Below are 24137 nucleotides of genomic sequence, written 5' to 3'. Positions count from 1 at the left end.
GGATCCCGGTCTATCGGGATTCTACAGTAATCCCGAAGAGTGCACTCATGCACGGTGAATTGCCTCTAGAACGCGAGGGACAGAAGCCGATACAGATTAAGAGCAAAGAAACATGGTTGAGAATGCGATCCGAAAGTCTCGGACAGTTTGCGTGCAAGTAATCTTTTTCTCTGGGCCACATTCTCGTGGCAGATCTATTTGGTATATCTACAATGCACAGCTTGCAAGCCATACAAAGCACAAGACTGGTCTCTTCCGTCGTGCATGCATCGCAACGCGTGACCCATAGCCCATTCCATTAACAAGAAATTGTGAACGCCTCCCTTTTTCTCTCTTCGCTAAAGTGTAAAGCAAACTCGTAAAAGGTGTGTATCGTGTCATGACTGCTATCCCAGCTCTTACAAAGAAACCTCGACACGGCCCTCGTTACCTGGAGCACCCTTTCCAAGCTCTGGGAGCATGTAAGTGATGTCATCCCAAGGATGTCTGTAGAGACCGCTACGCAGACGCTTCTGGTCGAGGAAGTGAGCAATCAGACCGATGGAGCGACCGAGCACGAAGAGACCGTTGAGAACACCCATCTTGAGGTAGTCCTCGGCTTCTTCGTTGGAGAATGCACCGGAGTTGCGGAGGAGATCGACGAAGCAGACGGCGACACAACCATCAACGTTGAGGATCAGGTTGTCCTTCTTGGATGTGGTAACGGTCTCGACGGCGATAGCGTAATCGAGGAGCTTGGTGGATGGGAAATTCTGTTGGCAGTATTCCTTCACGAGCGAGACACGGAGATCAGGGTTGTTTCGTGACTTGACACGGTGACCGATACCGGGAATCAGCTTGTTCTCCTTCCTCATGGTGTCGACGAAGTCACGGGGCGAGAGACCCTTGTCGAAAGCGCGAGTGAACTCCTCGGCGGCGCCATCAAGAGCACCGCCGAAACGGGAGCCGATTGTGAGCAGACCAGCAACGAGAGATGAGATGAGATCCTTGCCTGCACGAGTCGTGATGATGGTGTTCATGGCACCAGACACAGCTGGACCGTGATCGGCAGTAAGCATGAGAACCATCTCCAAGAACTTGGAGGCGTATTTGGGCAATCTGCGGCGGAACCACAGAAGGGACATGACACCACCAATACCGATGTCCTCCTTGAAGACCTCAGTGATGGGGATACCAGCGTACAGGAGTTCTTGGCCACGGTCGTCGGAAATGGTGGAGATGAAGGCAGCTGGCTTACGGATAAGACCGAGCTCCTGGGCCCACGAGTAATCGATTGGAATCTTTGGAACAGCTGGCTCTGGAGCAGGCTTGATTTGGCCTTCCTTGACGAGCTGTTGGTAGACCTTGGAAAGCTCCTTTGGCAGGTCCTCGAAGGTCTCTGGGACGAAGAAACCAGCGTCCCTCATGGCCTTGTTCTTCACGGCGGCTTGCTCGAGCTGAGAGTTGGCCATCGAACCAGCGTGACCGAATTGCACCTCAGTCTTGAGCATGCTAGCAACGGTACCGATGGCCCAGGCGACGATTGGCTTCTTGATGGTGCCGTTCTTCTTGGCTTCAATCACACGATACTCCTCCACACCACCGACTTCACCGAGCAAGAGCAGGATCTTGCACTCAGGATCGGCCTCGAAACGGAGCATGTGATCGATGAAAGTGGTGCCAGGATATCTGTCACCACCAATAGCAATACCCTCGTACACACCATCGGTCTCTTGCGCGACAATGTTGTTAAGCTCGTTGGACATACCTCCAGACTTGGAGACGTAGCCGACAGAGCCCTTGCGGTAGAGCTTGGAAGCCACAATGTTATCCATCATACCACCAGTGTTTCCGATCTTGAATGCACCCGGCTTGATACCACCAACGGTGGCAGGGCCGATGATTGTGACACCCTTCTTCTTCGCAACGTGGAGAATCTCACGTGCTCGTCGCTCAGGCACACCTTCGGCGATGATGGCAATGGACTTGATTTGTGGGAACTCCATGAGCTCCATGGTCGATTGGTAGACGGATCGGGAGGAGGCGAAGTTGACGACGGTGTCGACATCGCTGTGCTTGGCCATGGCGTCCGAGACCTGCTGGTAGACAGGGAGGAGAGTTTCGGAGGTGCCCCAGTACATCTTGCTGACGAACTGGCCACCGAAGGTGTAGATGATACCGGCGACGGAGGGAGTCTTGCGCTTGCAGATGAAGTCGAAGTCGAGCATGCCCTGCACGGCCTTTGTTTGCATGCCGCTGCGGAGGAGTCAGTATTGCCATTGCCTGCCATTGGGGTCTCCTGCACCTACTAGACAAAACATCTCGTCTTGGGGTGGAAGAGAGTGTGCTGTGGAGTGGGGCTCAGAGGCCTACTGGGAGCGACGAAGCGCTGGATGTTGTCGTTGGCGGACAGGCTGCTGTCCTTGTGTGTGCCATTGACGCCGTTTGCGCCATTGGTGGTGGCCATGGTGGGCGGATTTCAGCCAAGGACAATTCTATCTGATTTATCGAGTGCTGTGGATGCTTTCGTCAGTTCACGTTCAACTTCGCAACTTCCACAGCTCTGCAACTGCCACGTCTGCGATCGCGATTGCCGCTGCGAGGGTGGAAACGAGGGCAGCCAGTCTCAAACAACCCGAACGCGGGCAGTTTCGAGCTCTGGCAGCTGACGCCAGAAATTCTGGGGACCAGCTGGGCGGGAATTGGGAATGCAGACTTACCACGGAGAGGATTGTATTGTGCCTCAGAGAAAGAGTGAGTGCGAGAGATGGAGGAGGAGGAGGTGCGGCGGTGAGTGCGAAGGAGAGATGGGCAGGCGGGTGTGATTTCTTGTCGTCGGACTTTGTCGAGCTGGTGGTGATCCCTGCGTGCACCAAAAGTATATTGGCTTCAACGCTCCTCTCCCGACGCCGGTGGGAGGCTGACGGGGATCCGCTGGACTTCTCGTAACACGCGCCATCTCATCGGTCCGCCAACATCAGGCCTCTCGTTCTCGTGAACGCGCGGGTCCCACCGCTCAGCAACTGCAGAATCGTACCATCCGTGCTCAACTCAGCATTTTTGGGCCTTTGCACAATTAACACGCGGAGCAATTCACACACGCGAGCGAGCCCGACAAGGCTTAGCCCCGCCAGCCCTCGTTCTCGCTTTCCGGCAACATGCGCTGCCCTGAACTTTGGGGAATGGACATGTTTCTGCTGAGGCTCTCATCGTGCTGCCCCTCCACGCGAGCGAGCAACGAGCGGGCGTTGATATCTGCTTCCATTGCAGCTGCATCCACGCGCGCCGTGGAACGCATTGGGCGCGGCTCTGCAGCGCCTGGCGAGCCGACCACGCCCGTTGCAACGCAGCCCTCCACGGCAAAACATTTTGTAGGGAGGCCCAGCGTGCGTCATGCGCAGGGTCAACAGTGCGCGCTGGGGTTGGATTGTCGATCGCCGACGGGAAGCTTGCGCGTGGGCCTGCATTTGCGCCCGCGTCTAGCGCAGCTCATCGCCTGGGAGAGCTTCAACATGTCTGTGTCGAGCGCTGATGAGACCGTCAATCCCGAAGCCCATTGTCGTCCTGTCCGACTTCCTGACCGTCCTTCATTCCTCTCCCACTCGCTCCTCCCTCTCACACCTTCCATTACACCTACACATCTAATTCCGGCAACTCGCTCCAGCGCAAGTGCAGCCGCAGGACCTTCTTCAGCCTCGAGGTGCGTAGTCAGATTTTATTTTTAAAGCTCCAGCTGGGCCCTGGATTCCCATTCCCGTTGACTGCTGCACCGCTTCGGACTTTTTTTGACACCACACCACATCTGTCCCCCGAACGCACTTTCCCGTGGCCTGTTCCCTGCGAAGAAGGAATTGGAAGTGTGCGAGCCTGCGCAAAAAGAGCTGAAACCTGCACACAACCCACGGCGAGAGAAAGACATTCGCAGGCGGCAGCACTAGAAACACCTCTAGCGCCAAGCTGCCACCGCAACTCACCCGCGGGCGCCTTCCCATTGTACAGCTTTCTCGCTAAGCTTTCCTCACCGTCACCCGCAGTTTCAACTTGGAGTCCGGGGATCATCAGACCAGCTTCGCCGCCAATTTTTCACTGCCCGGAGCTGTCTTGTTCGGACACCTGCTTACCAAAAGCCAGAAACAGCTTTCTGAAGAAATTCACTTAACAACAATCTCACGAACACCACCACAATGTCTGCGAAGCCAATCACAGAAGCAGATGGCAAGGCCATTCTGAACTACCACTTGACCCGCGCGCCTGTCATTAAGCCAACTCCTCTCCCACCTTCATCAACGCACAACCCACCAGCCAAACTTGCCACAATAACTTTTGCCGATGGCGACGATGTCAACGGTGTTCTGGACGCTGCTGAGGCTAAATACCCATTCCTCCTCCAGCAAGGCGCCAAGTTCGTCGCAAAGCCAGATCAATTGATCAAGCGACGAGGCAAGTCGGGACTTCTCAAGCTCAATGCTACTTGGGCAGAGGCGAAGGAGTGGATCGCAGCACGCGCAAACAAGATCCAAAAGGTCGAGCACATTGAGGGTGCTTTGAGGAATTTTCTCGTCGAGCCCTTCGTGCCCCACCCTCAAGAAACCGAGTACTACATCAACATCAACTCCGCTCGTGAGGTATGCAGGAATCCGCTCTTTGGCCATTGTTCAATTTCGTCTAACCAAAATTGCAGGGTGACTGGATCCTCTTCTACCACGAGGGTGGTGTTGATGTGGGAGACGTCGACGAGAAGGCTGCTAAGCTGCTCATTCCAGTCGACCTCAAGGAATACCCAAGCAACGAGGAGATCGCCAAGGCGCTCCTCCCTAATGTGCCAAAGGGTGTCCACCCAGTCCTCATTGACTTCATTTCACGACTGTACGCCGTCTACGTCGACTGCCAATTCACGTACCTCGAAATCAACCCGCTCGTCGTCATTCCCAACGCCGAGGGAACCTCCGCCGATGTCCACTTCCTCGATCTCGCAGCAAAGATCGACCAGACCGCAGAGTTTGAGTGCGGTGTCAAGTGGGCTGTTGCACGCGCCCCAGCAGCTCTTGGTATTCCAGTCGCGAACACTGGCTCCAGCAAGGTCTCGATCGATGCTGGCCCACCGCTTGAGTTCCCCGCTCCTTTCGGTCGTGAGATGAGCAAAGAGGAGGCATACATTGCAGAGATGGACGCAAAGACCGGTGCCTCGCTCAAGCTCACCATCCTCAACTCACAAGGACGTGTGTGGACACTTGTCGCTGGTGGTGGTGCCTCCGTGGTCTACGCTGATGCCATTGCATCTGCTGGCTTCGCTGGTGAGCTCGCCAACTACGGAGAGTACTCTGGTGCTCCAACCGAGACACAAACCTTCCACTACGCACGCACAGTCCTCGACCTCATGCTGCGAGCACCACAACACCCAGAGGGCAAGGTCCTCTTCATCGGTGGTGGTATCGCTAACTTTACCAACGTAAGTCATCTCGCCAAATCCGTAACATATCTACCCGAAGTCCGGCGCTAACTCCTGCACAGGTCGCCAGCACATTCAAGGGTGTCATCCGCGCACTCCGTGAAGTCGCACCTCTTCTCAACGAGCACAAGGTCCAGATCTGGGTGCGTCGTGCTGGTCCCAACTACCAGGAAGGTCTCAAGAACATCAAGGCCGTGTTCAAGGAGCTCGACTTGAACGGCCACGTTTTCGGCCCCGAGATGCACGTGTCGGGTATTGTCCCACTTGCGCTTATTCCTGGCAAGTACCACGAGGGCATCAAGGAGTTCGAGGGTTAAACAGCTCAACTTCGTTCCTCGTACTTGTATGATGCTTGATGCTGGAGTTCGGATGAAAGAAGCGACCCGGTCGCGGTTATTGCTGTGGGAATACAAAAATGCTTCGTATGAATGACACGCCGGATGAGTACGGACGACACAGGCGCACCCTTTGCGTTGCGCTGGGAGCATTGCACAGGAGTATATAGACTTTTGTACGCGGATACCACTTGCTTGCTCTGATGCTTCTTTCGTGCCTCACCAGTACTCATCCATTAATATATATTGGAAGATGTGAAGGAAGTTATTGCAGCACACTCGCAGCACTATATGCAACGTTGCCACGAAGTTCCTATGTTCCAAATCTATCGCAGACCTTCGTGGCAGGGTACAGTGTAGACATCATGAGCGAGTCGTGTTTTGAGGCACGCCCAAGTTCATGCCTCAGGCCAACTTCCCACTTGTCGCGCGCTCGCGCATCTCAAGCTCCGACTCTCCCAAAATCTCCACCAGCCAGCAACTTCAACAGCATTCACATCCAGCCCTTTGCGCCAACACGACCGCACCTCCCATCTCCTCACAAACCTCAAAACTCTATCGCGCACCGCGCGCCACAACTACCGCAACAATGAGCGTTCGTCTTCCCCACTTACCCATCCTCCATCGCAGCCACGAATCCACGCCCAACTAACACAATGCGCGCACAGTTCATCCCCCTCAACCCTCGCCCGATGCTCCAAGGCCTCGTAAACAAAGACGTCATCGTCCGCATCAAATGGGGACAAGAATACACGGGACGATTGGTTTCCGTGGACTCGTATATGAATATCCAACTCAGTGGTGCGGAAGAAAAAGCGGCGAATGGACAGGATGGTGGGGTTTTGGGACAGGTTTTGATTCGGTGAGTGTATTCCTTTGGGAAGTTTGGTGAAAAGAAGAGGAGGGCGGGGGGCGGGGGAGAAAGGGAATTGGACGCAGCTCGGATTTGGTAGAGGAGGGGAATAGAGAGAAGAAACTTGGAGAAACAGTAATTGAGGAATTTGAGGCTAACAGTTTGGTGCGCGCAGATGTAACAATGTCCTATGGATTTCGGCAAAGGATAAGCAGGCGAATGGGGATGCGGAGATGGCTGGGTAAAAGACGGCAGACTGAGTGGGTGGAAGCGAATAGTTGAAGACTAGTTTCGCACATCTCGCGCCAGAATAATGCGAGAGAAGCATATGCGCGAGCCTTGAAGAGACTCTGCAGTGAAGCTGAGGAGGGTTCGGACGCTGCAGGACGGAACACCTTCCTTCAAGGGACGAGGAAGCAGATGCTCGACATGGACGTGCCGTGGCGAGCTTGTGGAACAAGCAGAGGATACGCCAAACAACCACCAAAATTGCGTTGCATTGGACGCTACGATCAGGTTAGTAGCATGCATCAAATGATCACGAAATATTTCACTTTTGTGCTGAACAGTCATTTCTCTCATCAGCTAGTGCCGAGTCGTCCGAAGATATGGCAATTCAGAATGAGACAGCTGGGAACGCGCAGAAACCATATTTCTGCTGTTCAGAAAACAACGTTGTTCCTTGAAAAGGGTATCACAGAAGAGTATGTACAAGTCATCCTTCGGCACGCGCACTGCGCGACACACTGTTCTCTCCAGCCCATCTCTTCATTTCCGCGTCACTGGTCGTAAAATCATAAAACAATTCATTCCTCCCGCATTCGCATCAAACATGCTCTCGCGTCAGCGTAGGTCGGATACCATTCGGATCAGCAAATGGATCATGTCTTGCTTCCTCCATGCTAGGCCTCAAACTCGCCGGATCCTGCGGAGCCCCCAAGTGAGTCCTTCCGGCCTCAGCATTCTTCATCTCCCAGGATCCTATTCTTTCGTGACCGCGAGGCTCATCGACAACAGAAGCGCCTACCATAGCTCCTCCTTTTGGAATTGTCAGGTCTTGATCACTTTGCATTTTTCTCCCGCCTTTGAATCCTCCAAGGTCGCTCTTGCGGTCGTGCTTTTCGCGTCGGACTCGCACGCCACCGATGAGCATTGCCAATCCAAAGAGGATAGCAGCGATCACGAGCGCGATGACTGCGCCAACGACGCCAGCGACTGCAGGTGCCAAGCCGTGGTGGCGGTGAGAGCCTCGCGAAGCAGAATCAGATTCGTTCCCGTCTTCGTCGAATGCGGCGCAGAAGAGTGTTGTCGCGCCACATTCGTTGCACCAGTTACCGATGCCTGACATTGCAATGTTGTTCATGCCGTCGCGGAAATCCTCCCATGTCATATCGCTTTCGATATTCGCGCGACCGAATAGAGGATACGAGCGGAAGGGGTTGGAAGCTTCATCTGCTGTGCCATTGCGGAACAAGAAGCGGACGTAGAGGTCGTTGGTACTCGGAAAAGTGGATGTGTCGTTTGTAATGCTGAAAAGCTCAAACACGACCGAGGAAGCAAAGTCGGCGGTTCCGAAGAATCGAGAATCACGCTGAGGCAGGCCGGCGAGCGCGAAGAAAGATGTAAGAGGGTGATAGTCGGCGAAGAGGAGATTCAGCTTGTTGCGGCCGAAATCAGAGTAGTTGATGGCTGCGCTCAGCAATTCCAAGACTCGTGAGGCGAACATGTTTCCTGCGACTGTGGAGATGCTGCCATCGACAGGTTGTTGCTGCACGCGTTGCCGAGTTGTCAGCCTCCTAGCAGTAAGATTTCCAAGTTGGCCGTATTGCTGTTCATCAGCCAGATAGCGCAAAGTGTCGAGGAAGCTGGTGTTGGTGGTGGAAGAACGGTATCCGGCCAACTCGTCTCTGACCGTCGCGTTATATGCATTCTGATACCGTAGGTAGTCGTAAATCGCATAAGCATTGTCATAGCTCCAGTAACCTTGGTCTAGGACACCAATGAGTGTTGCACTGCCCACCGCGGCGTATGTGCCATTGAACTCTTCATCTGTGCCATCACTGCCTCCGGCCGTGTCAGACAATTCTGCTGCTATCTCGAATGACGGACAACCTAGATTGCCAGAGAGGTAGATGTAGTTTGGATCATTGGGACCGGCCGTTCGGAGCTGTGGGTATTGGTAGCCACCCAGTGGTGTTTGAACCTAGCAATGTCAGCTGTGGTGCGTATTGAAGGCTGAGGCAACTCACGATTGTGCCATTCGCAGGTGTGTACACTCGATATGGATCGGCGTCCTCGTTGGTCCCATTCCCTGGGGTGTACGCAGGATATAAGCCTTGCATGAACGCCTGCTGCGTGGCCAAGTTGTATTGTTGCTCCAGTGCCAGCGAGGTGGTCTGAAATTGGTCATATCGGTTTTTGTCGAGTCCAATAAGCTCGCCACCCGAGGCCTCATCGCCAACGGTGCCATTGCTCACTCTCATATATCGACTGCGGAAGAAGCTGCCAGCTGCGAAAGCTTCCTGAGCGCCGGTAGAGGTGATCTGAGATGGGATCTTGCCCAAGATTTCTGGCGTTCGTTCGCCAGTCCTCGTGAAGACCACGCTTGACCAGACGACATATCGTGGTGCTGTGGTATTCTGTGCAGACGCCCCAGGCGCAAGCAGCAGTGCTCCAGCAAGAGCTGCGGCGGTGGCGAGCATCTTGACCGCCTTCAATCGCGCGTGGGTGATTCGACAATCCTGCGCCTGCCAGCAGCGCACGCCAGAGGTATAGAGGGAGTCTTGCTCGCCGGGGAGTGCTTCAAATGACGGCAATGAGCAGGGAAAAGGCTCACCTACCTGGACCAGAGGTTGGAGCTACGGGACTTATCATATGCGAGCTCTTTATCGGCCTTGTACCCGATCAAAGTCAGCGCCCAGCACGCCATGTGAGTTGGGCCAGAGCATCGTGTGAGCTCCCAGCCGCACACCTCGCAGCACGACATGCAGCTACGTGCCATGAAAGGCTGAAAGAAGGAAGCACTTGACCTGTTCCAGCGTGTCTCTGCGCCGTTCCGAAGGTGGGGTGCGTATTGGCTCGATTTGACTTTCTGGCATCGTGCCGATGAGTTCTTGGACTTGTCTCTCGCCATGCAGCGACACCTTCGTATCGCCAGGCTCGTGGGACAAGAACCAGGGCCCCTTGATGCACTTTGGTCGCTTTGTCAGATTCACTGATCGTTGTGATATTGGCGGAAGATGAATGCGACTGGTGATGGAGGAGCGCAGTTGGCTTTGCGGGGTGTGACGACCGGCTGAGTCGGGGCTCGGCAAAAAGCTTGGACGCAAGGATGGAAAGAACGAGGTTGGTGAACTTCACGTCCATGCCCGATATCACGATAGAGCACGATCTGTGCTACTTTGCACTCTGGTTGACTTTCGACCCGCTCGCAAAGACCATGGAATCCTGCCAACATTCTGGCAGTAGTCAGGCTGAGCGAAGAACGGAGCATAGAGGACGTGTGCGACTTTCCCCCATCTGTCAGCTTGTAACACAGAGTACTCAGAGTTAAGCATGTGGTATACCGTCGCCAATCCGCAACCGATATTTGCGTCACCCAGCAGTCTCATCTGCGGTGGAATTGAGAAGCGTAGCCTTAACATCGAATCCAGAAAATGCGGCCCTCTCCCACGTGAACTGAACTTGAAATTTCTGGCAAGATCCATCGACATTGCGATGCCCACATATTCCCTCGTCGAGCCTCATCGAGGATTGAATTGCAACTACTACAGCGTGCAATCATGCCTGGAGGCTTCTCTACAAATGCCAAGATCTCGCTACAAGTGTCCAGAGAAGAAGAGCTAACAGATCTTGCCGAGGCTGCGTAACCCCGACTTCATATGCTCGAGGAATGTGGGAATTAGTGCCAGATATATAACGAGACGAGACAGGAGTTTCTTCATCTATCAAGAACAGACCAACAACGAACAAGAAATCAACCACAAGATGCTCACAACAATGGCGTCAAATATTAACGTCCCTCTTCTCTCCATCCCATTTTACTACGTGCTCGCCATTTTCCCACATGGCTGGGCAATCTCCAAAGCTGCCAAAGGTGACATGAATCGTCACGACAACCGCAATCCAAAGGGCTCGACCTTCCATGAATCATTGCGCAAGCGCCTCACATCAGCTGAGTTCGCTGCATTCGAGCGAGCGGAATCTTGCCACAGAAACCACTTGGAGAATATGCCTCTTTACGTTGCTGCCGTCTTCGCAGGACTGCTTGCGGAGAATAAGTTGGGCAAAGGAAGCGTTGGACTGGAAAGCTTCGTGTATGGCTGGAACCTGATCCGGATTCTGTACACGGCGAATTATTTGACGACTGAGACGAGGACTTGGAGTTATTTGCGAAGTCTTTTGTATTTCGCGGGTACTGGATGGGCGTTTGGGATTCTTTATCGTGCTTCGAAGGCTGTGGGAGAGCAGAATTAGGGCAGCAGCTCCGTGGAATTACATCGCTTGGACCAAGATTGATGGCAATCAGGCACAAAACAGAGAGGAGTGAATTTCTAAGGAACATCTTGAGACTAATTGCACAATTAGGGACGTGAAGATTGACCCGGACTTCGATTATGTCGGTTCGCTCGATTCTTGCTAGGTACTGGTTCCATCGCAGACATATTTCCAAATAACACAACGCTCGACTCCTCCTAAACTCGAGTCATCCTACTATTTCAGCGCATTGTCCTCGGCTTGATCTATGGCGCTCCTCAATTATCTTTAGACCTGTCGTCTCCACTTTGACCGGCCTCCGCCTGCCGTGTCTCCCGGACCTGATCGAAGGCACGAACAGTCGCTACGGGAACTGTGGAAACTGCCTCTGTCTTTGTGGCCATGGCAGCCACCTGAGGCAAGGTCGTTGCAGGAGCCTCGCTGTTGTCGCTATCTCTAGTCGTCTCTGGCGTCGCCTTCGCCATGGAAGTTGAAGTCGTGAGGGTCGTCTTCTCAGGCAGACATTCGCTCGGTCTGTACCCTGGCCGCGTCTTACGCTTTTCGCAAGCACGATACTTCTCGATGGATTTTCGAATTGCCATAACCTCTTCATGAGTTGCCTGCTTTTCGATACCATATCCTTTGAGTCCTTTCTTGAGGTCCGGATCGATCATCAGCAGCCATTTCAGCTCCCAGAACTTCACTTTGAAGACAATTTTCTCATTCTTGAGCTTGATTGGTTTCCTCTTCGGCTTAGGCTTGAAAGACTGGCTTGGTGGAGATTGTGAAAGCCAGTCCGGTTTCTGATCATAAGACCATCTCGTGCTGGGACGAGCAGGCCATCTCCGTGGATGCTGGTATGGCCAGTTGCTGACCATACGGTGGCAGATGTGAAGGAACTCGGCGAGGGCGAATGATACTGCCAGTAGCAGTAATAGTGCCAGGACACGGAAGTTCATGGTGACGACTCGGCCTAGCGAGGGTATCGCTGCTGTGTAATTGTGGTTGCTGTAGTGTTGTCGAGATTATGGGCACAAGAACGTGAGTTGAACGAAAAATTTGAATACCAGGAGTTGACTTGAGCGAGCAGCGAATATTTCCTTCCTCTGGTACCACGGCGCACGAGTGCACAGAACCACCATGAATCGTGCCGTTATCCATGGTCCGGATGCCGTTCAGAAGTTTGAATCGTGCGGCCTCGTGGACTTTTCCCTGGTCCAGGACTGGATAGTCTCACCAAATCTTCAGAAACTTCGCTCTGGGACTGACAGTGTACCTAGCTGCTTAATCACTGTCCTGTACGTAGAGTGGACCTCTTTCCGAGCCTTTGCGCTCATACAAATACGACTTGCATTTTATTGCGATTCCAAAGCCAGGGGGCCATCAGCGGCAACGCGTATCGCACAAATGGCTCATACGACCATCATGGTATTTTTTGTGATGAGGGGAAATTGGAGTGAAAAGGCGTTTCAGATGTCACTTCTGTCGAACTTGGCCAGTAAATTCTGCCCAATGGCCCCATGTGGTGGCTTCGAAAGAGTGAGTGGCCAGAGAGTGGTCACTCACAGAGCTTACCAATGCTGTGAACAAGAAACACCTAGGAATTCCAGAAGACACCACATTGAGCTTTTTTGACCCTCGTTGGCATACAGTCGTACTGTGGCTCAGAGAACAACCGCACGCACGAGATCTCTCTCAAATTTACCGAATGTGCGACATTGCTGGATGTGGAGTCCTGTTGGCTTTCAGTGGTACCGTAGCTCAGAGATCGAATACCTGAAAACAGCCTTTCTGGGAAATGGAAAACCTGCCTCATTCATGCGTCTTGACCTGCGATAGCTTTCAGTCGCAACGTATTTCAGAGAGTGACTGAGAACAGGGTATCTCTGAAAAACGGCGGACACGCCACGTCGATACCTCTTGAAAATCACGTTCGCTCTCGTTAGTAGTGCAGCACAGAGAATGGGACGCAGAAAACTTTATGACTTTGTGAACCGCACTTTCATACCATTATTACCTACTTTCTACAATGCAAAAAAATCAAACTTTCCCAGCGCCGGTGGAATTCCTCCCCCAGAAACTCCGCAAAGACCCTTGCCTCCCCATTCCTCCATCGCTCCTTCCCTTCCCTCCCTCCCTCCTTCCCTCCTTCCGCCCCTTCCCTACAATTCCACCCAAGTCATCTCCTCAAAGTCGCATGGCTCCCGGGTAGCCTGCTCACCCTCTTGCCCGGCGAGATCGACTGTCACCGGGGCCATCTCTCTCCAGCCGATCGATTGTCTTGGGCTCTGATCTGCCACTTGGCCGGCCCGGAAGTTGCACCAGTCCTGGAGCATCAGGAGGGTGCAGGCGTGAAAGCGTAGTGGCGCTTGGTGTGTGCGCCGGAAGATTCTGCCGGTGGGAGTGCGCACCAGGGCCATGTAGTAGACCATGGCAGACATGTTGGCTTGGTGGTGGTGGTGGTGGTGGTGGTGGTGTGTGTGTGTGTCTCTGTTGGTAGTTTTTGTGGAGAGTGGTGGCAGTTTGTCGATTTGTTGGCTCGAGTGTGTCTGAAGCTGCCAGAGAGAGAGGGCAGAGGGCATGGTGGGCTGTAATACATATGGTTGCAGAGAGAGACTCACAGGATTGGTACTGAGGACGGCGCCAGAAGTGAGTGCATTACCGTATCCATTCGTTGTGGTCGGGTGGCCTCATTAAGTAAGTTTCGTCCTTAAAGAAATCGTCCTCGGTTCCTTGACGACACGGTGTCGGATCCTGTCGGTATCCATAAGTACTACATGCCCCCCAGTCAGTTCCGCTCCCATAACTTCGAAGAGAACTCATACCAAAAACCAAGATCAACAACCTCTCTTCGAATATTCCAAAAAAGTCAACATGTCTCAGACATTCTTCGAGCCTACGCCGGCAACAGGGTTCAATAAGTACTCCAATCCCAACAGAGTCTGGTTCAGAGACGAGGCTTACGATATGCCAACAACACCACCACCACAAGAGCACAAGAAAAATGTGGTGCTAGCCAAAGTCCCCAAGCTCTACCGGGACACCAAGATCGCCATCAGATGGCACTTCCGTCGCCTCTTGTCGAGCGATATATCTGCTCACCTGCGCGCTCTCTGCCCACAAGGCCAGGTCCGAGACGTCACGTACTGGGCTGAGGTCTCGATCTACAGCAACAGTCTTCAAGAGCCACACGCTGGTGCCGGGAAGACGACTGTCCAACGCGTCCGCAAATGCCGACAGATCCGTCCTGGAAGTGGAAAGCATAATGCGCAGCTCATGCAGGCGCATGAATGGCTCGAGGAGCAGAGGGAGAGATATGGGGATGCTAAAACCGAGATGGTGATGGGCTGGTATGCGAGGCCACGCGGAGCTGGTCCGGAGACGAGTTGGGAGAAGTGGGGTGGAGAGTGGTGGGACTTGTAGGACGAGACGCGAGATTCGGTGCTGTGAGAGGCCGCAATTGTGGGTACGGAACTGTTGTAATGTTTAGCTTACTTGGGTTGTTGTAGTATGCAGAATGTCAAAGTTTGATCATCTACCATCTCATCAGATCACTGTGCAAGTACGCAGCACTGGTAATCGTGAATGCGCGCAAAGTTTAGCCACTTTGCATCGTAACGTATCCTGGTTCCCTTGTATAGGATCGTGGATAGGTGAGTGAAACCAGTACAGGTACATGTGAACTTCTCGTTAATACCACAGGATATATATAGACCCATTTCGGTGCCTCTGCAGACGCGCAAGCAGGGTTTCCGCACTCTACTTCGTCCGCACCTGCTTCAACTTCTTCGGACTGTGGATGAACTGATCGGCATAAGCCTTGGGCACGAACTTCCTCGTGTTTGGCTCCTGCACAAAGTACTCGTAGCCTTGCTTGTTGGCGAACCGAATGGCGTCTTCCTTGGAGTTGAAGTTCAAATGTGTGCCTTGCATGAAATCGGAAGATGATTGCCAGCCCATAAGAGGGTTCTCCCAGCGGTGACCTTTGCTGAGAGGATCCCAGTCCATGCGCCATGAGTGACCAGTCCAGTCGCCGGATTGAGTTGCGGTCTTAGCGGGTTTGTAGATGCTGCAGACTATGTTAGAAGAGAGGCCTCGCGCTTTGTTTCATGTGCCTGCCTTGAACGTACCGAACGGTGCGTGCTTGCAGCTCGACTGGTGCTCCAGAAAGCACAGCAGCCGGTGTATCGACGCCTGGCTCGCTGCCGTCCATGACACGAAGCGGGACAGGGGAGAAGTTGCTATACCCTCCATATCAGCACACTCGTACGGTGGTTCGCCCAATCCTCCTTACGATGTTCTGTAGTCGACAGCCACATTCCAATCAGGCTGGTGTCGGGGTTGGCCCTCAGACGCTCCTTCTTGTCGGATAGTCACACTCGATGTCGAAGCTCGTGCAGCTGGTGCGGCGTCGGTCGACTCTGGGCGGTTGTCTCGAGACTGCTGGTTCGGGGCGACAGAATCGGTGGTTTGGAAGCGCGCCAGGGCTGGGACGCGCTGCGACAGTGCAGGCCGTACAGCTGCAGCACGCAGCATCGCTGCAGTACGGAGCGAAGCCATGGCGAGTACGTGTAGGTATGTTCGTTGCTGTGCTGTGTGTGAGGGTCATGGCATTGGGGTCGGCATGATTGGCACCCGCCTGCGCGGTTCATCCCGAGAAGCGGCATTGGTGATCTCGAAGCAGACATCACTCAACTCTTCCGTCGCCAGCGATACAGCACACACACCACCGCAGTCATGGTTTCCTCGATAATCCCCCCAAAGGTGCGTTCATATGCTGATGCGCTCGGAGACATTTGCTGAACATTTCCCGCCAGGTTGCTTCGCCCAACGTACGTCAGCTCCTGTCCCATCCGTTACTGCGACCACCTCCGAGCAGCGATATGCACCTCCTTCTTGCTCCACGAACGCCGAGACTGCTATAACGACAGTCACAGATAAAAGGAAGAGATTGTGAAGAGCTGACACGAGCTTGGACAGGCCATCGGCAGCACCAGCGACGCTGCGCGCATGCAAAACGTTGTTGGGTTCTACGAGAAGCTCCCACGAGGAAGCGCACCCCAAGCGAAGCCAAGCGGCCTGCTTCAGAGATACCAGGCCAGATACATGGGTAACAAGGCATCTCCATGGCGTATGTACAATTCCTCGGCTACTAAAGGGCAGCTATGGCGGAGAAGGAAATTGGAGGACTAATACCCGAACAGCACTCGTCCACGTTATCGGCACTCTTCTCGTCGTCGGTTATGCTCAGAACTACTACTTCCATCTTCGTGAGTTGTACAAGTCCTGCAAACTCGAATGGCCGCTGACATGATCTCTCAGGTCACCACAAGAACAACGCGCACTAAGCGGCACATGAGGCGATGGGGTATAGAAAGGTCTCTAGAGCTAAGAAGCAGACTCTGTGTATATAAGGATACGAAGCTGCGTGAGCGAGTTTCTTTTGTGCCATATTCCACGTTCGCTATCCTCTTTTCCAAACAAGTCACGTGACTCCGATCGAGTAGTCTCCGAAACGCTGTCGCTAGTGAGAGCAGAGGGTATGTCAAGTGAAGCGGAGAACATGCCATTTCATTCCTGACTCATCGTGAATTGGGCAGAAGTGCAGTGAAAGTGGTACGCGGTGACCCAGTGAAAGACCCCCGTAGGCTGCATTTGGCTTTGCGCGGAGGCTGACTTCGCCGCCCGAGACGTCTGGATCGTACAGCCTCACCTCCGGTCGACCACCTCACTTCCTCCCCTCCCCCTTCTACACACATCCCACACTACTCCTCCCTCCGCGCTCTAAGCAGCCGGATACCCGCGAACGAGCCGTCGCCGAAGCGCGCAATCCGAGATCGCGACGACCACGACGAACCCGAGCAGACACAGCACATAGCGACCGGCGGAGCACAGAACAGGCTGCATCCGACTCACCACCCACCAGAGCACGCACGCTGGCAGTCTCAGCCTCCTTCTGATCCTAGGTATAGTGCCACATTTTTCCCTCAGACAGGACCGAGTCTTCTTTCACACGTCGCGCGACACGGCCTCTGCCTGTCGCGTCATCACCAAACAGCTGCGCCGGATGCGCGCCTTGAACAGCTGTCTCGCCCCCAACTCAATTGGTCCTTTGGCATGTTACCAACGTTTACTGACTCAAATTTGGCTGCCGATACAGACTTGGATACTGTGATGGCAGAGCAGATCGGCCACAATGTGGTAATCAATTCGGAGTCGACCGGCGCCTCTGCGCCAGTCGACGCTGCTGCGAACACTTCCACCACCGACTCCGCCCTCAGCGGCAAAACGAACAACGAATCTATCCCCGACGCTTCTAACGCTGCAACGACCTCCGCATCGCCAACTCAATCCAACGGGACGACTAGCGACAACGCAGGATCGGATGCGCCCTCGGTCGCAGCTGGGCCAAGTGCTGGCGAGGCTACAGACCGAGAGACGTTGAAGCCTGCAGATGCAAAGGCGAACTCAAGCAATGAGAAGACCCGCCTTGCGCATGGCGATTTGGTAAATGGTGTGCACGAGGATGGTAGTCAGGCGGATGCGCATGCGGATGACAAGAGCACGACGGGTGTATCTGTGGATTTGAGCGTCAATTCGGACACGGACAACAGCAAAGCAGATGCCGGCGAAAAAGGCACTCACACTCGCACCAACTCGACTGTTAAGAAACCTGCTGCTTTTAGTAAAGTCAATGCGACCAAGAGCTTCATGAGCAAGATTGCACCATCAACACCAGCCGCACCGCAAACTGGTGATAAAGGTGAGACAGAGAAGCACAGTGCTGGCGAGAGTGCTACTAATCACAATCTAGCATCTTTGGCGTCAGCGACGCTCCAACCCGCGAACCGGCCTCGGCTCATCGCCAAAACTGGCAGCTCTCAATCGATGCTGAAGCCTCGAGCAGGCACAGGAGGCTCAGGCGCACCGGATGCGAGTAAGGTTTGGAACAAAAATCAGCCCGTAGCAGCGCCTCCACCAAAACAATTGACGGACGAGGAACTCAAGCAACAATTCGGAATTCACCTGGCGACGCGGTTGCAGACCGATGGAGACAAGAAGGATTCGAACTGGGCAGACATCGATGATGACGAGGACGACTGGGCGCCAGAGACTGTGGTCTGGATGGACGGTACTAAGTCCACTGTCCCAAAAGACGCAACCTCTACGCCTGCGGAAGAGTCAACGCCCCCAGCTGCACAACCTGCTGCTAAGCCTGCCGAAGGTGTGAAGCCGACTTTATCTGTCAAGCAGCGCTCCGATCGTCCAGAGCACCCCATGCGGATCCTCAAGCCTGGCGCAGCTGCAATTCAATCGAAGCAGAATGGAAACGCTTCTGCTGCTTCACCCGCAAGCTCGAAATCTGCGCTGACCTCGAAGAGTCCGGCACCCGCGCCGGCCAAGTCGCCATGGGCGCCAGTACCGAAACCAGACTCTGTCGCTCCCATCAATCCGCCAGTGCAAGCGGCGCCGCCGCAGCGTACTCTGCCCTCTCAAGATGCACGAGCCAGTGAACCCATGGGCTCTGCGCCTGCTCGAGAAATTGCGGCCGATACCTTTGATCGATCGTGGCAGCAGCGCGATGGTGGAGCTCGCGAATTGTTCAACTCCTCCAACGGGCGATATGAGCCTGCTCCTGAAGGACGGCGCGGTAGTATGCGCCAGGAAAATGCCCGTAAGCCGGCCGTCCTGCAGCGTCCATCTCAAGCGCTTTCTCCGGCACCTGAGCCTTCGCCTGCGTTTCAGTCTAGGAGTAGCTCTCAGATGGACGGCAGCTGGGGAAGCAGACGCCGTGGCTCTAGCGTAAGCCAAGGTAGCATGCCGCCACCACGACGCATGTCTATGAACAAATCAGAATTTGGTGCGACGCCAGAAGCGGCCTCAGGTCCCGATAGAGCAGAGCCTGCACGGCCCAACTTTAATCAGCCATCCGCATGGGACAAACAGATGCCGCCGCCGCCGCCTCCAGATGCGCAACAAGCTTCTCAACCTTCTCAGCCTTCTGAGGGCGAGCCTGTACCACCATTCGAGGATCCAGTGAAAATTCAGGAGCGCATCATGCAAGAGAAGCGCGAGGCTGCCAAGCGTCGCAAGGAGGAAGAGGCTCGTGAAGAGGCGGAGAAGAAGGAGCGCCTGAAAGCCAAACTGGCCGCGCTTGAAGGAGCAGGCAAGTCACGGAGTGAGCGGGCTGCAGAAGCGGCGGCGAAGACGACCGAGAAGCAGAGTGAGAAGCAAGCCGAGAAGCCTGCTGAGGCTGCGAAACCGACCATCTCTCAGGAGACGCTGCCTGCCAAGCCACCCACCTCTGCTAGCGCCCCATCCACGTCCCCTGCAATTGTGGAAACGCCAGCACCTACACAGCAGCCAACCGAGAAGTCTGCCTCACCACTAGAGTCACAGGCAGCTCTGGCAGGCCTATCCACTCGAGAGGATCAAAATCGAGCACAGCCAGCGGCTGGACGTCCGCCCACATCACGCGCACCTTTTGGCCAGCAGCAGCCTGTCCCCTACCGAGCGCCAGCATCTTCGTACTCCTCGCCAGGCGAGCGTAAGTCGCAACCAGCACAGCTCGGAAGATCGCCAGTCGCAAACAACGACGCCTTCTCGCCTTGGCCCACGACAAGCTCTAACAACAACATCTGGGGCAGTGGTTTCGGAAACGGTGTTTTCGAAGGCGGCAGCTCGTTCGCTCCTCTGGGTACTTCGCAGCAGAACTCTTCACTGCCGCCTCCACCTGGCATGTCTCGTGTTGCACCCGGGTCTGCCCGCATCTCTCCGCAAGGCTTTAACCAGGACAGTCGCTCTCCTAATCTTGGTCAGCCGCAGATCACGGAACAACAGAGAGCATTCCCTGCTCCTGGCATGAACGACCGCTCGGTTCCGTTCGGCCCTGCGCAGCCACGCATGACTGGCGTGTCGCCTCAACACGCCCCTGGCTACGGTCGTCCTCACCACCCTCCCGGCCCGATTGGACCTCCGTCTCGGACTCAGAATCAAGCCCAGCAGCAACAGGCTCAACAGCCACAACCGCCGCCAGAAATCACTGCGTGGAAGGCAGCGGCGAATACGCTCCACCACCAATACCACAACCCGCCTGCTGCAACTAATGCGCCGGCGAGCAATGCACCTATTCCGGAGCATCGCTTCAAGGAGACATTCAAGAAGACGTCTGCGGAGCAAGGCAAACTTGGAGGCCCGCGTAGATATGACTCCATCGAGCATACTATCCATGATGGGTCTGGTTCTAGGTCAGTCTCAAGCTTCAGTCCTGCTCCCCCGAGCACTCAGACGCAACCGATCGCGCCGCCAGCAGTCGCATCCCCTGCGCAAGATTCAAGGCTCAACACTGCGATACGCATGCCGGATCCCTCTCGAAATCCCGCGCACGTAGGGTTGCCGCGACCGATCGAGCCGCCACATCGTCGGCATGCTGAGCGTCTGCAGCAGCAACAGGGTCCACCTACTGCTGCCCCTCTCGCGCCAAATGTCTCATCTAAGGAACAATTTGCGCCCCCGCCGGATATCGAGAGTCACCCGGTCTATGAGGGTAAATCACGACACCCACAGGTCAAGTTGCCGAAGCCACAAGCCAAGGTGCGGCTCCCACCTTCCTCGCCATCTGCGACATCGCCACAGACCCAAAGCCGTCACAACGGCTCTGTGGTGATGCCACCTCAGCGACAATCCTTCAGACAGCCATTCCATGGTGCGCAGCAGCCAATCGTGGCAAACGCGCAATGGCAGCAGAGATTCAACGGGTTGTTTGCACGTGCGGAAGTGTCTAATGAGGCACCTCCATCACCACCAAAGACTCCACCGAAGGCCCAAGGTCTGTCACTTGCCGTGGCTTCCTCTAGCATAGAGCCAATGGCCACACAGACCGGAGGTGCGACGGTGTCCCTGCCCCAAGGCAAGAAAGCACAGTACGGCCGCGTTACGGCTGAGCCAACATCAAAGCCGGAGATTGACTTCAGCAATGAGCGCAGCTTTGGCTCTCTACCTGTGGTCAAGGTGCCACGCTCTGCTCGATATGCGTCTCACGTCGGCTCCGCTCATCCTAATAATCTTTTGAAGATGTCTCCTATCCCCAAAAATGTCAAGACCATCGACACTGGGTACTACGAGCAGATTTTCTTCTGGCGGAACCCTGCTGGGATTTTTGTCAAGATACCCAACACGCTCTTGAACAACAGGTTGTGCTACGCTCCAAATTATGTTCCTCCACAGTCAAAGCAAGGACGGAATGACCGGAAGACCTCGTCCTTCCAGCCGCGCCATTCGCAGGCGCCTGGTCCTGAGCAACAGCCGTCTGAACCAAATCATCGCAAGCATCGTGTTGCTGGCCCTACTCAATCCGGCGTGAACAACCGCAAACCAAGTCAACCCTCTAAGGCTCATCATCAATCACTTCGAAGCACTGAGGACCGTAAGCCTTCGGGAAAGCTTGCCAACAAGAAGTTCGAAAAGCGTGAGAACGGCCGAACGGCTACGAACGATGTCAACGCGGTGACGACACCGGCGAAAACACCCAGTGGGCCTAACTCCAAGCGGTCAAGCGTTCACATCTCCAAAGACCAAAAGCCATCGACTCCTCCACCAACAAAGTCGGCTCCGATGTCCGCCAAGGAGGCTACTACGGAGAAGCGCAAGTCTGGTGTCACCAAGCCAGCTGGTACGCCAAGTGCCAGTGCCAACCGCTTCGACCTGCTCGCTGCCATGAGTTCGCCATCTAAGAACTGAGTTCTCATGGCCGGGATGGAGAAGTGCGAAAATTGAAGAGGAAGAGCACAGGCCGACGCCGAACAAGTACTTCGCGATACGTTCGACGTCGCGCCACAGAAACTATGACAAAATACACAAACTGGAGGGAAACGAAGTCTGCTAGATGCTGCTCCTCGAAGCTTGCTAAGCGAAAGGAGAGTGAGCAGACTTGGTGCGTATATGGCTCGCTTTTTCATGGCGAAGCTGTATTGTACTTTAGTAGCATTACGTACGTTTTTGAAGCGAAGCATGCATGAACAGAAACCAGAATATCCTTCTTTCAGCATTCCTCCATGTCCTGCACAGCATTCTGGCACTGCTACGTCCGTTGAGCGTCAGCTGTGCAGAAACGCCGTACGCCAAGCATTCTGCTATTTTTTGGCTTTGCTGACGATGGATGCAGGAACAGGAACGAGGAAGGAGTTTAACTACTGCTCTGCATGTCCGTTTCGTTTTCTGCTTACTACCACCAAGTGACATACCTTCGGTAAGAGCATCGTCTGCTTTTGACTACGCACGTTGCGCTTTGCCAGCGGACGAAAGATGGCACGCAGAAGCTGCGCTGCAATTGTACCGCGAATGAGATCGTGTCTAGGACCAGGCATGATTCTCTTTCTACAAGTAGTCAGACATCCAGCCTGGAGTTATGACTGACCGGACGCGGCTCAATGATTTAGATATTCTGGACTGCTGATGCGGGATGCCACACTGCATTTTGAGGGTGCGGCAGGCGGCAGGAAATGCGCTTGAGTTGGCGCACCATTCCATTTGCACCGCGTAAGGAGATTATTTTGTGCTCACGGCATCGGGGGCGGCGTGAGGGCGTGGTGTTTGTCCGTTCTGCGTCCGAATTGATGCTGTCATCTCGAGGGGTCGTGAGGAATGGGGAAAGTGCATGTGGGGAACATTTTCGGACGCCTTAGCTGATCGTATATTCCTACTCCTGCTTTGACTTCTGGGGAAGAAGTTTTGTTCCGGTCATTGTGGCTGCGCAGAAGGATGTAGTAAGCGGCACATAGTAGCGAATTGAGCCAAGATCTGGTGTCCGGTGAGGGCATACTGAACATAGCACTGTCGTATGGGTGTGGTCTTGTTGCGGATTTGCACTGTCTGTGCGGATGTTTCTCAAGCTGGATACCCTTCCTGTATTCGTACAGAATCGTGATTCAGAGCGTAGCATCTTGGAAGCGTCCATAGCCGTAGTGGCATGCTCGCAGGTGGCGGATCCTGCGATCGAAGTGCGGCTTTGCTACGACCTTCTGTCAGCATCGTGACTCGCTTGCTCTTTCACCGTTCGTATTGCTTCCTCTCAGCTCGTGAACACCACTCGGCTAACTCATTGCGGTGATTGTAGTGATGCACTGCCTCTCGGTCGTGCGAAGAATAGATCGGCGGACGCGATGTTGCTGATGCTGCCGCTTTTGGGGATGTCGCTTGTCGTCGCGGATTGCGCTTTTGTAACCATGGTAGTTGGATATATAACGTGTTTGCTGGTACGCTCATTGAAAGGCATCACCACAGAAAAGCAAAAGCCAGCAAAAGCAATCAATCTGCCACCGATCAGCTATTCAAAATCAACAACTCACCCGTTATCAAGATGCAGTTCTCCACCGTCGTCGTCCTGCTGGCAACCTTGACCAGCAGCGCTTTGGCCCTGCCAGCTCCGCAACCCTCCGCATCTGCTCCTCCAACCTGGACCATCGAGGGCTTCCGACGCCAATGCGCAACCGATGGCGGCCCATGCTCGTACTCTTTTGCGGTCAACACCAACGATGGTAGCGCGGCAACGCCATGCTCCTACTCCGTCTCCGGATCTCTGGAAGATCCGCCAGCTCGCAAGACCTACCAAGGGCCCGTTTGCGGCGCATTCACCGTTGGATCTATTTGGTCGGGACAATTCGGCGAGGACGCTGGGTTTCAGACGCTCAGCGTGGTGAAGGGACAGAAGATTGTCTACCCTGCTTACACCGATGTGCAATTGCAGTCTGGGAAAGTCGTGGTGCCAGACCAGAGTTATCCAGTGCAGCCAACCCTTTAGGGCAGGGCAGCAGGAAGAGGGCAGGAAGAGGGCAGGAAGAGGGCTCAGGTCTCAGGGGGTTGCAGAAGCAACAGGGCGGTGTGTATGCGGGTCGGCGTGATTGAGTGATTTTGCTGTGTGCTGTTTCCGAATTGTGGAGTTCTAGATAGACGGTCGCGACATGCAATTCTTGGGGTTTCAGAACTTTCGTTGCAAGTCGCGCAGTACGCCTTCTAGAGCTCACATTGTCACTCCTGTTTCTGCCTG

At 54.5% G+C, this 24137-nt stretch overlaps 12 protein-coding genes across 12 annotated transcripts; 7 read left to right on the top strand and 5 right to left on the bottom strand.

Annotated features, from left to right (window-relative positions):
• Positions 1–398: 398 nt before the first annotated feature.
• Positions 399–2446, bottom strand: RHO25_007645 (uncharacterized protein; the record flags this gene model as incomplete). Its single annotated transcript, XM_023599826.2, has 2 exons — positions 399–2235; positions 2289–2446. 2 exons carry the CDS (start codon positions 2444–2446, stop codon positions 399–401), a joined length of 1995 nt encoding a protein of 664 aa, XP_023449435.1.
• A 1717-nt stretch (positions 2447–4163) lies between these two features.
• Positions 4164–5745, top strand: RHO25_007644 (uncharacterized protein; the record flags this gene model as incomplete). The annotated part of the gene is made up of 3 exons (XM_023599825.2): positions 4164–4604; positions 4661–5428; positions 5491–5745. 3 exons carry the CDS (start codon positions 4164–4166, stop codon positions 5743–5745), a joined length of 1464 nt encoding a protein of 487 aa, XP_023449434.1.
• Positions 5746–6352: 607 nt separating this feature from the next.
• Positions 6353–6861, top strand: SMF1 (Manganese transporter smf1; the record flags this gene model as incomplete). The annotated part of the gene is made up of 3 exons (XM_023599824.2): positions 6353–6358; positions 6432–6625; positions 6792–6861. 3 exons carry the CDS (start codon positions 6353–6355, stop codon positions 6859–6861), a joined length of 270 nt encoding a protein of 89 aa, XP_023449433.1.
• Positions 6862–7442: 581 nt separating this feature from the next.
• Positions 7443–9318, bottom strand: RHO25_007642 (uncharacterized protein; the record flags this gene model as incomplete). The annotated part of the gene is made up of 2 exons (XM_023599823.2): positions 7443–8819; positions 8866–9318. The coding sequence occupies 2 exons, from the start codon at positions 9316–9318 to the stop codon at positions 7443–7445; spliced, it is 1830 nt and encodes a 609-aa protein (XP_023449432.1).
• Positions 9319–10615: 1297 nt separating this feature from the next.
• RHO25_007641 (uncharacterized protein) lies at positions 10616–11092 on the top strand (the record flags this gene model as incomplete). The annotated part of the gene is made up of 1 exon (XM_023599822.1): positions 10616–11092. The coding sequence occupies one exon, from the start codon at positions 10616–10618 to the stop codon at positions 11090–11092; it is 477 nt and encodes a 158-aa protein (XP_023449431.1).
• Positions 11093–11370: 278 nt separating this feature from the next.
• RHO25_007640 (uncharacterized protein) lies at positions 11371–12051 on the bottom strand (the record flags this gene model as incomplete). Its single annotated transcript, XM_023599821.1, has 1 exon — positions 11371–12051. The coding sequence occupies one exon, from the start codon at positions 12049–12051 to the stop codon at positions 11371–11373; it is 681 nt and encodes a 226-aa protein (XP_023448778.1).
• A 1203-nt stretch (positions 12052–13254) lies between these two features.
• RHO25_007639 (uncharacterized protein) lies at positions 13255–13674 on the bottom strand (the record flags this gene model as incomplete). Its single annotated transcript, XM_065602966.1, has 1 exon — positions 13255–13674. The coding sequence occupies one exon, from the start codon at positions 13672–13674 to the stop codon at positions 13255–13257; it is 420 nt and encodes a 139-aa protein (XP_065459038.1).
• A 292-nt stretch (positions 13675–13966) lies between these two features.
• On the top strand, positions 13967–14515 carry RHO25_007638 (uncharacterized protein; the record flags this gene model as incomplete). The annotated part of the gene is made up of 1 exon (XM_023599820.1): positions 13967–14515. One exon carries the CDS (start codon positions 13967–13969, stop codon positions 14513–14515), a length of 549 nt encoding a protein of 182 aa, XP_023448779.1.
• A 336-nt stretch (positions 14516–14851) lies between these two features.
• NUO21 (NADH:ubiquinone oxidoreductase 21kD subunit) lies at positions 14852–15652 on the bottom strand (the record flags this gene model as incomplete). Its single annotated transcript, XM_023599819.2, has 3 exons — positions 14852–15161; positions 15223–15333; positions 15387–15652. The coding sequence occupies 3 exons, from the start codon at positions 15650–15652 to the stop codon at positions 14852–14854; spliced, it is 687 nt and encodes a 228-aa protein (XP_023448786.1).
• Positions 15653–15829: 177 nt separating this feature from the next.
• RHO25_007636 (uncharacterized protein) lies at positions 15830–16440 on the top strand (the record flags this gene model as incomplete). Its single annotated transcript, XM_065602965.1, has 5 exons — positions 15830–15856; positions 15910–15924; positions 16073–16223; positions 16297–16362; positions 16415–16440. 5 exons carry the CDS (start codon positions 15830–15832, stop codon positions 16438–16440), a joined length of 285 nt encoding a protein of 94 aa, XP_065459037.1.
• Positions 16441–17209: 769 nt separating this feature from the next.
• RHO25_007635 (uncharacterized protein) lies at positions 17210–21832 on the top strand (the record flags this gene model as incomplete). The annotated part of the gene is made up of 1 exon (XM_065602964.1): positions 17210–21832. The coding sequence occupies one exon, from the start codon at positions 17210–17212 to the stop codon at positions 21830–21832; it is 4623 nt and encodes a 1540-aa protein (XP_065459036.1).
• Positions 21833–23450: 1618 nt separating this feature from the next.
• Positions 23451–23891, top strand: RHO25_007634 (uncharacterized protein; the record flags this gene model as incomplete). Its single annotated transcript, XM_023599816.1, has 1 exon — positions 23451–23891. One exon carries the CDS (start codon positions 23451–23453, stop codon positions 23889–23891), a length of 441 nt encoding a protein of 146 aa, XP_023448785.1.
• Between the last annotated feature and the right edge of the window lie 246 nt (positions 23892–24137).

This window comes from Cercospora beticola, chromosome 5, assembly GCF_033473495.1.
Source record: "Cercospora beticola chromosome 5, complete sequence".
Lineage (NCBI taxonomy): Eukaryota > Fungi > Ascomycota > Dothideomycetes > Mycosphaerellales > Mycosphaerellaceae > Cercospora > Cercospora beticola.
Note: the sequence above shows the minus strand (reverse complement) of the source record. Positions and strands in the feature narration are given on the sequence as shown.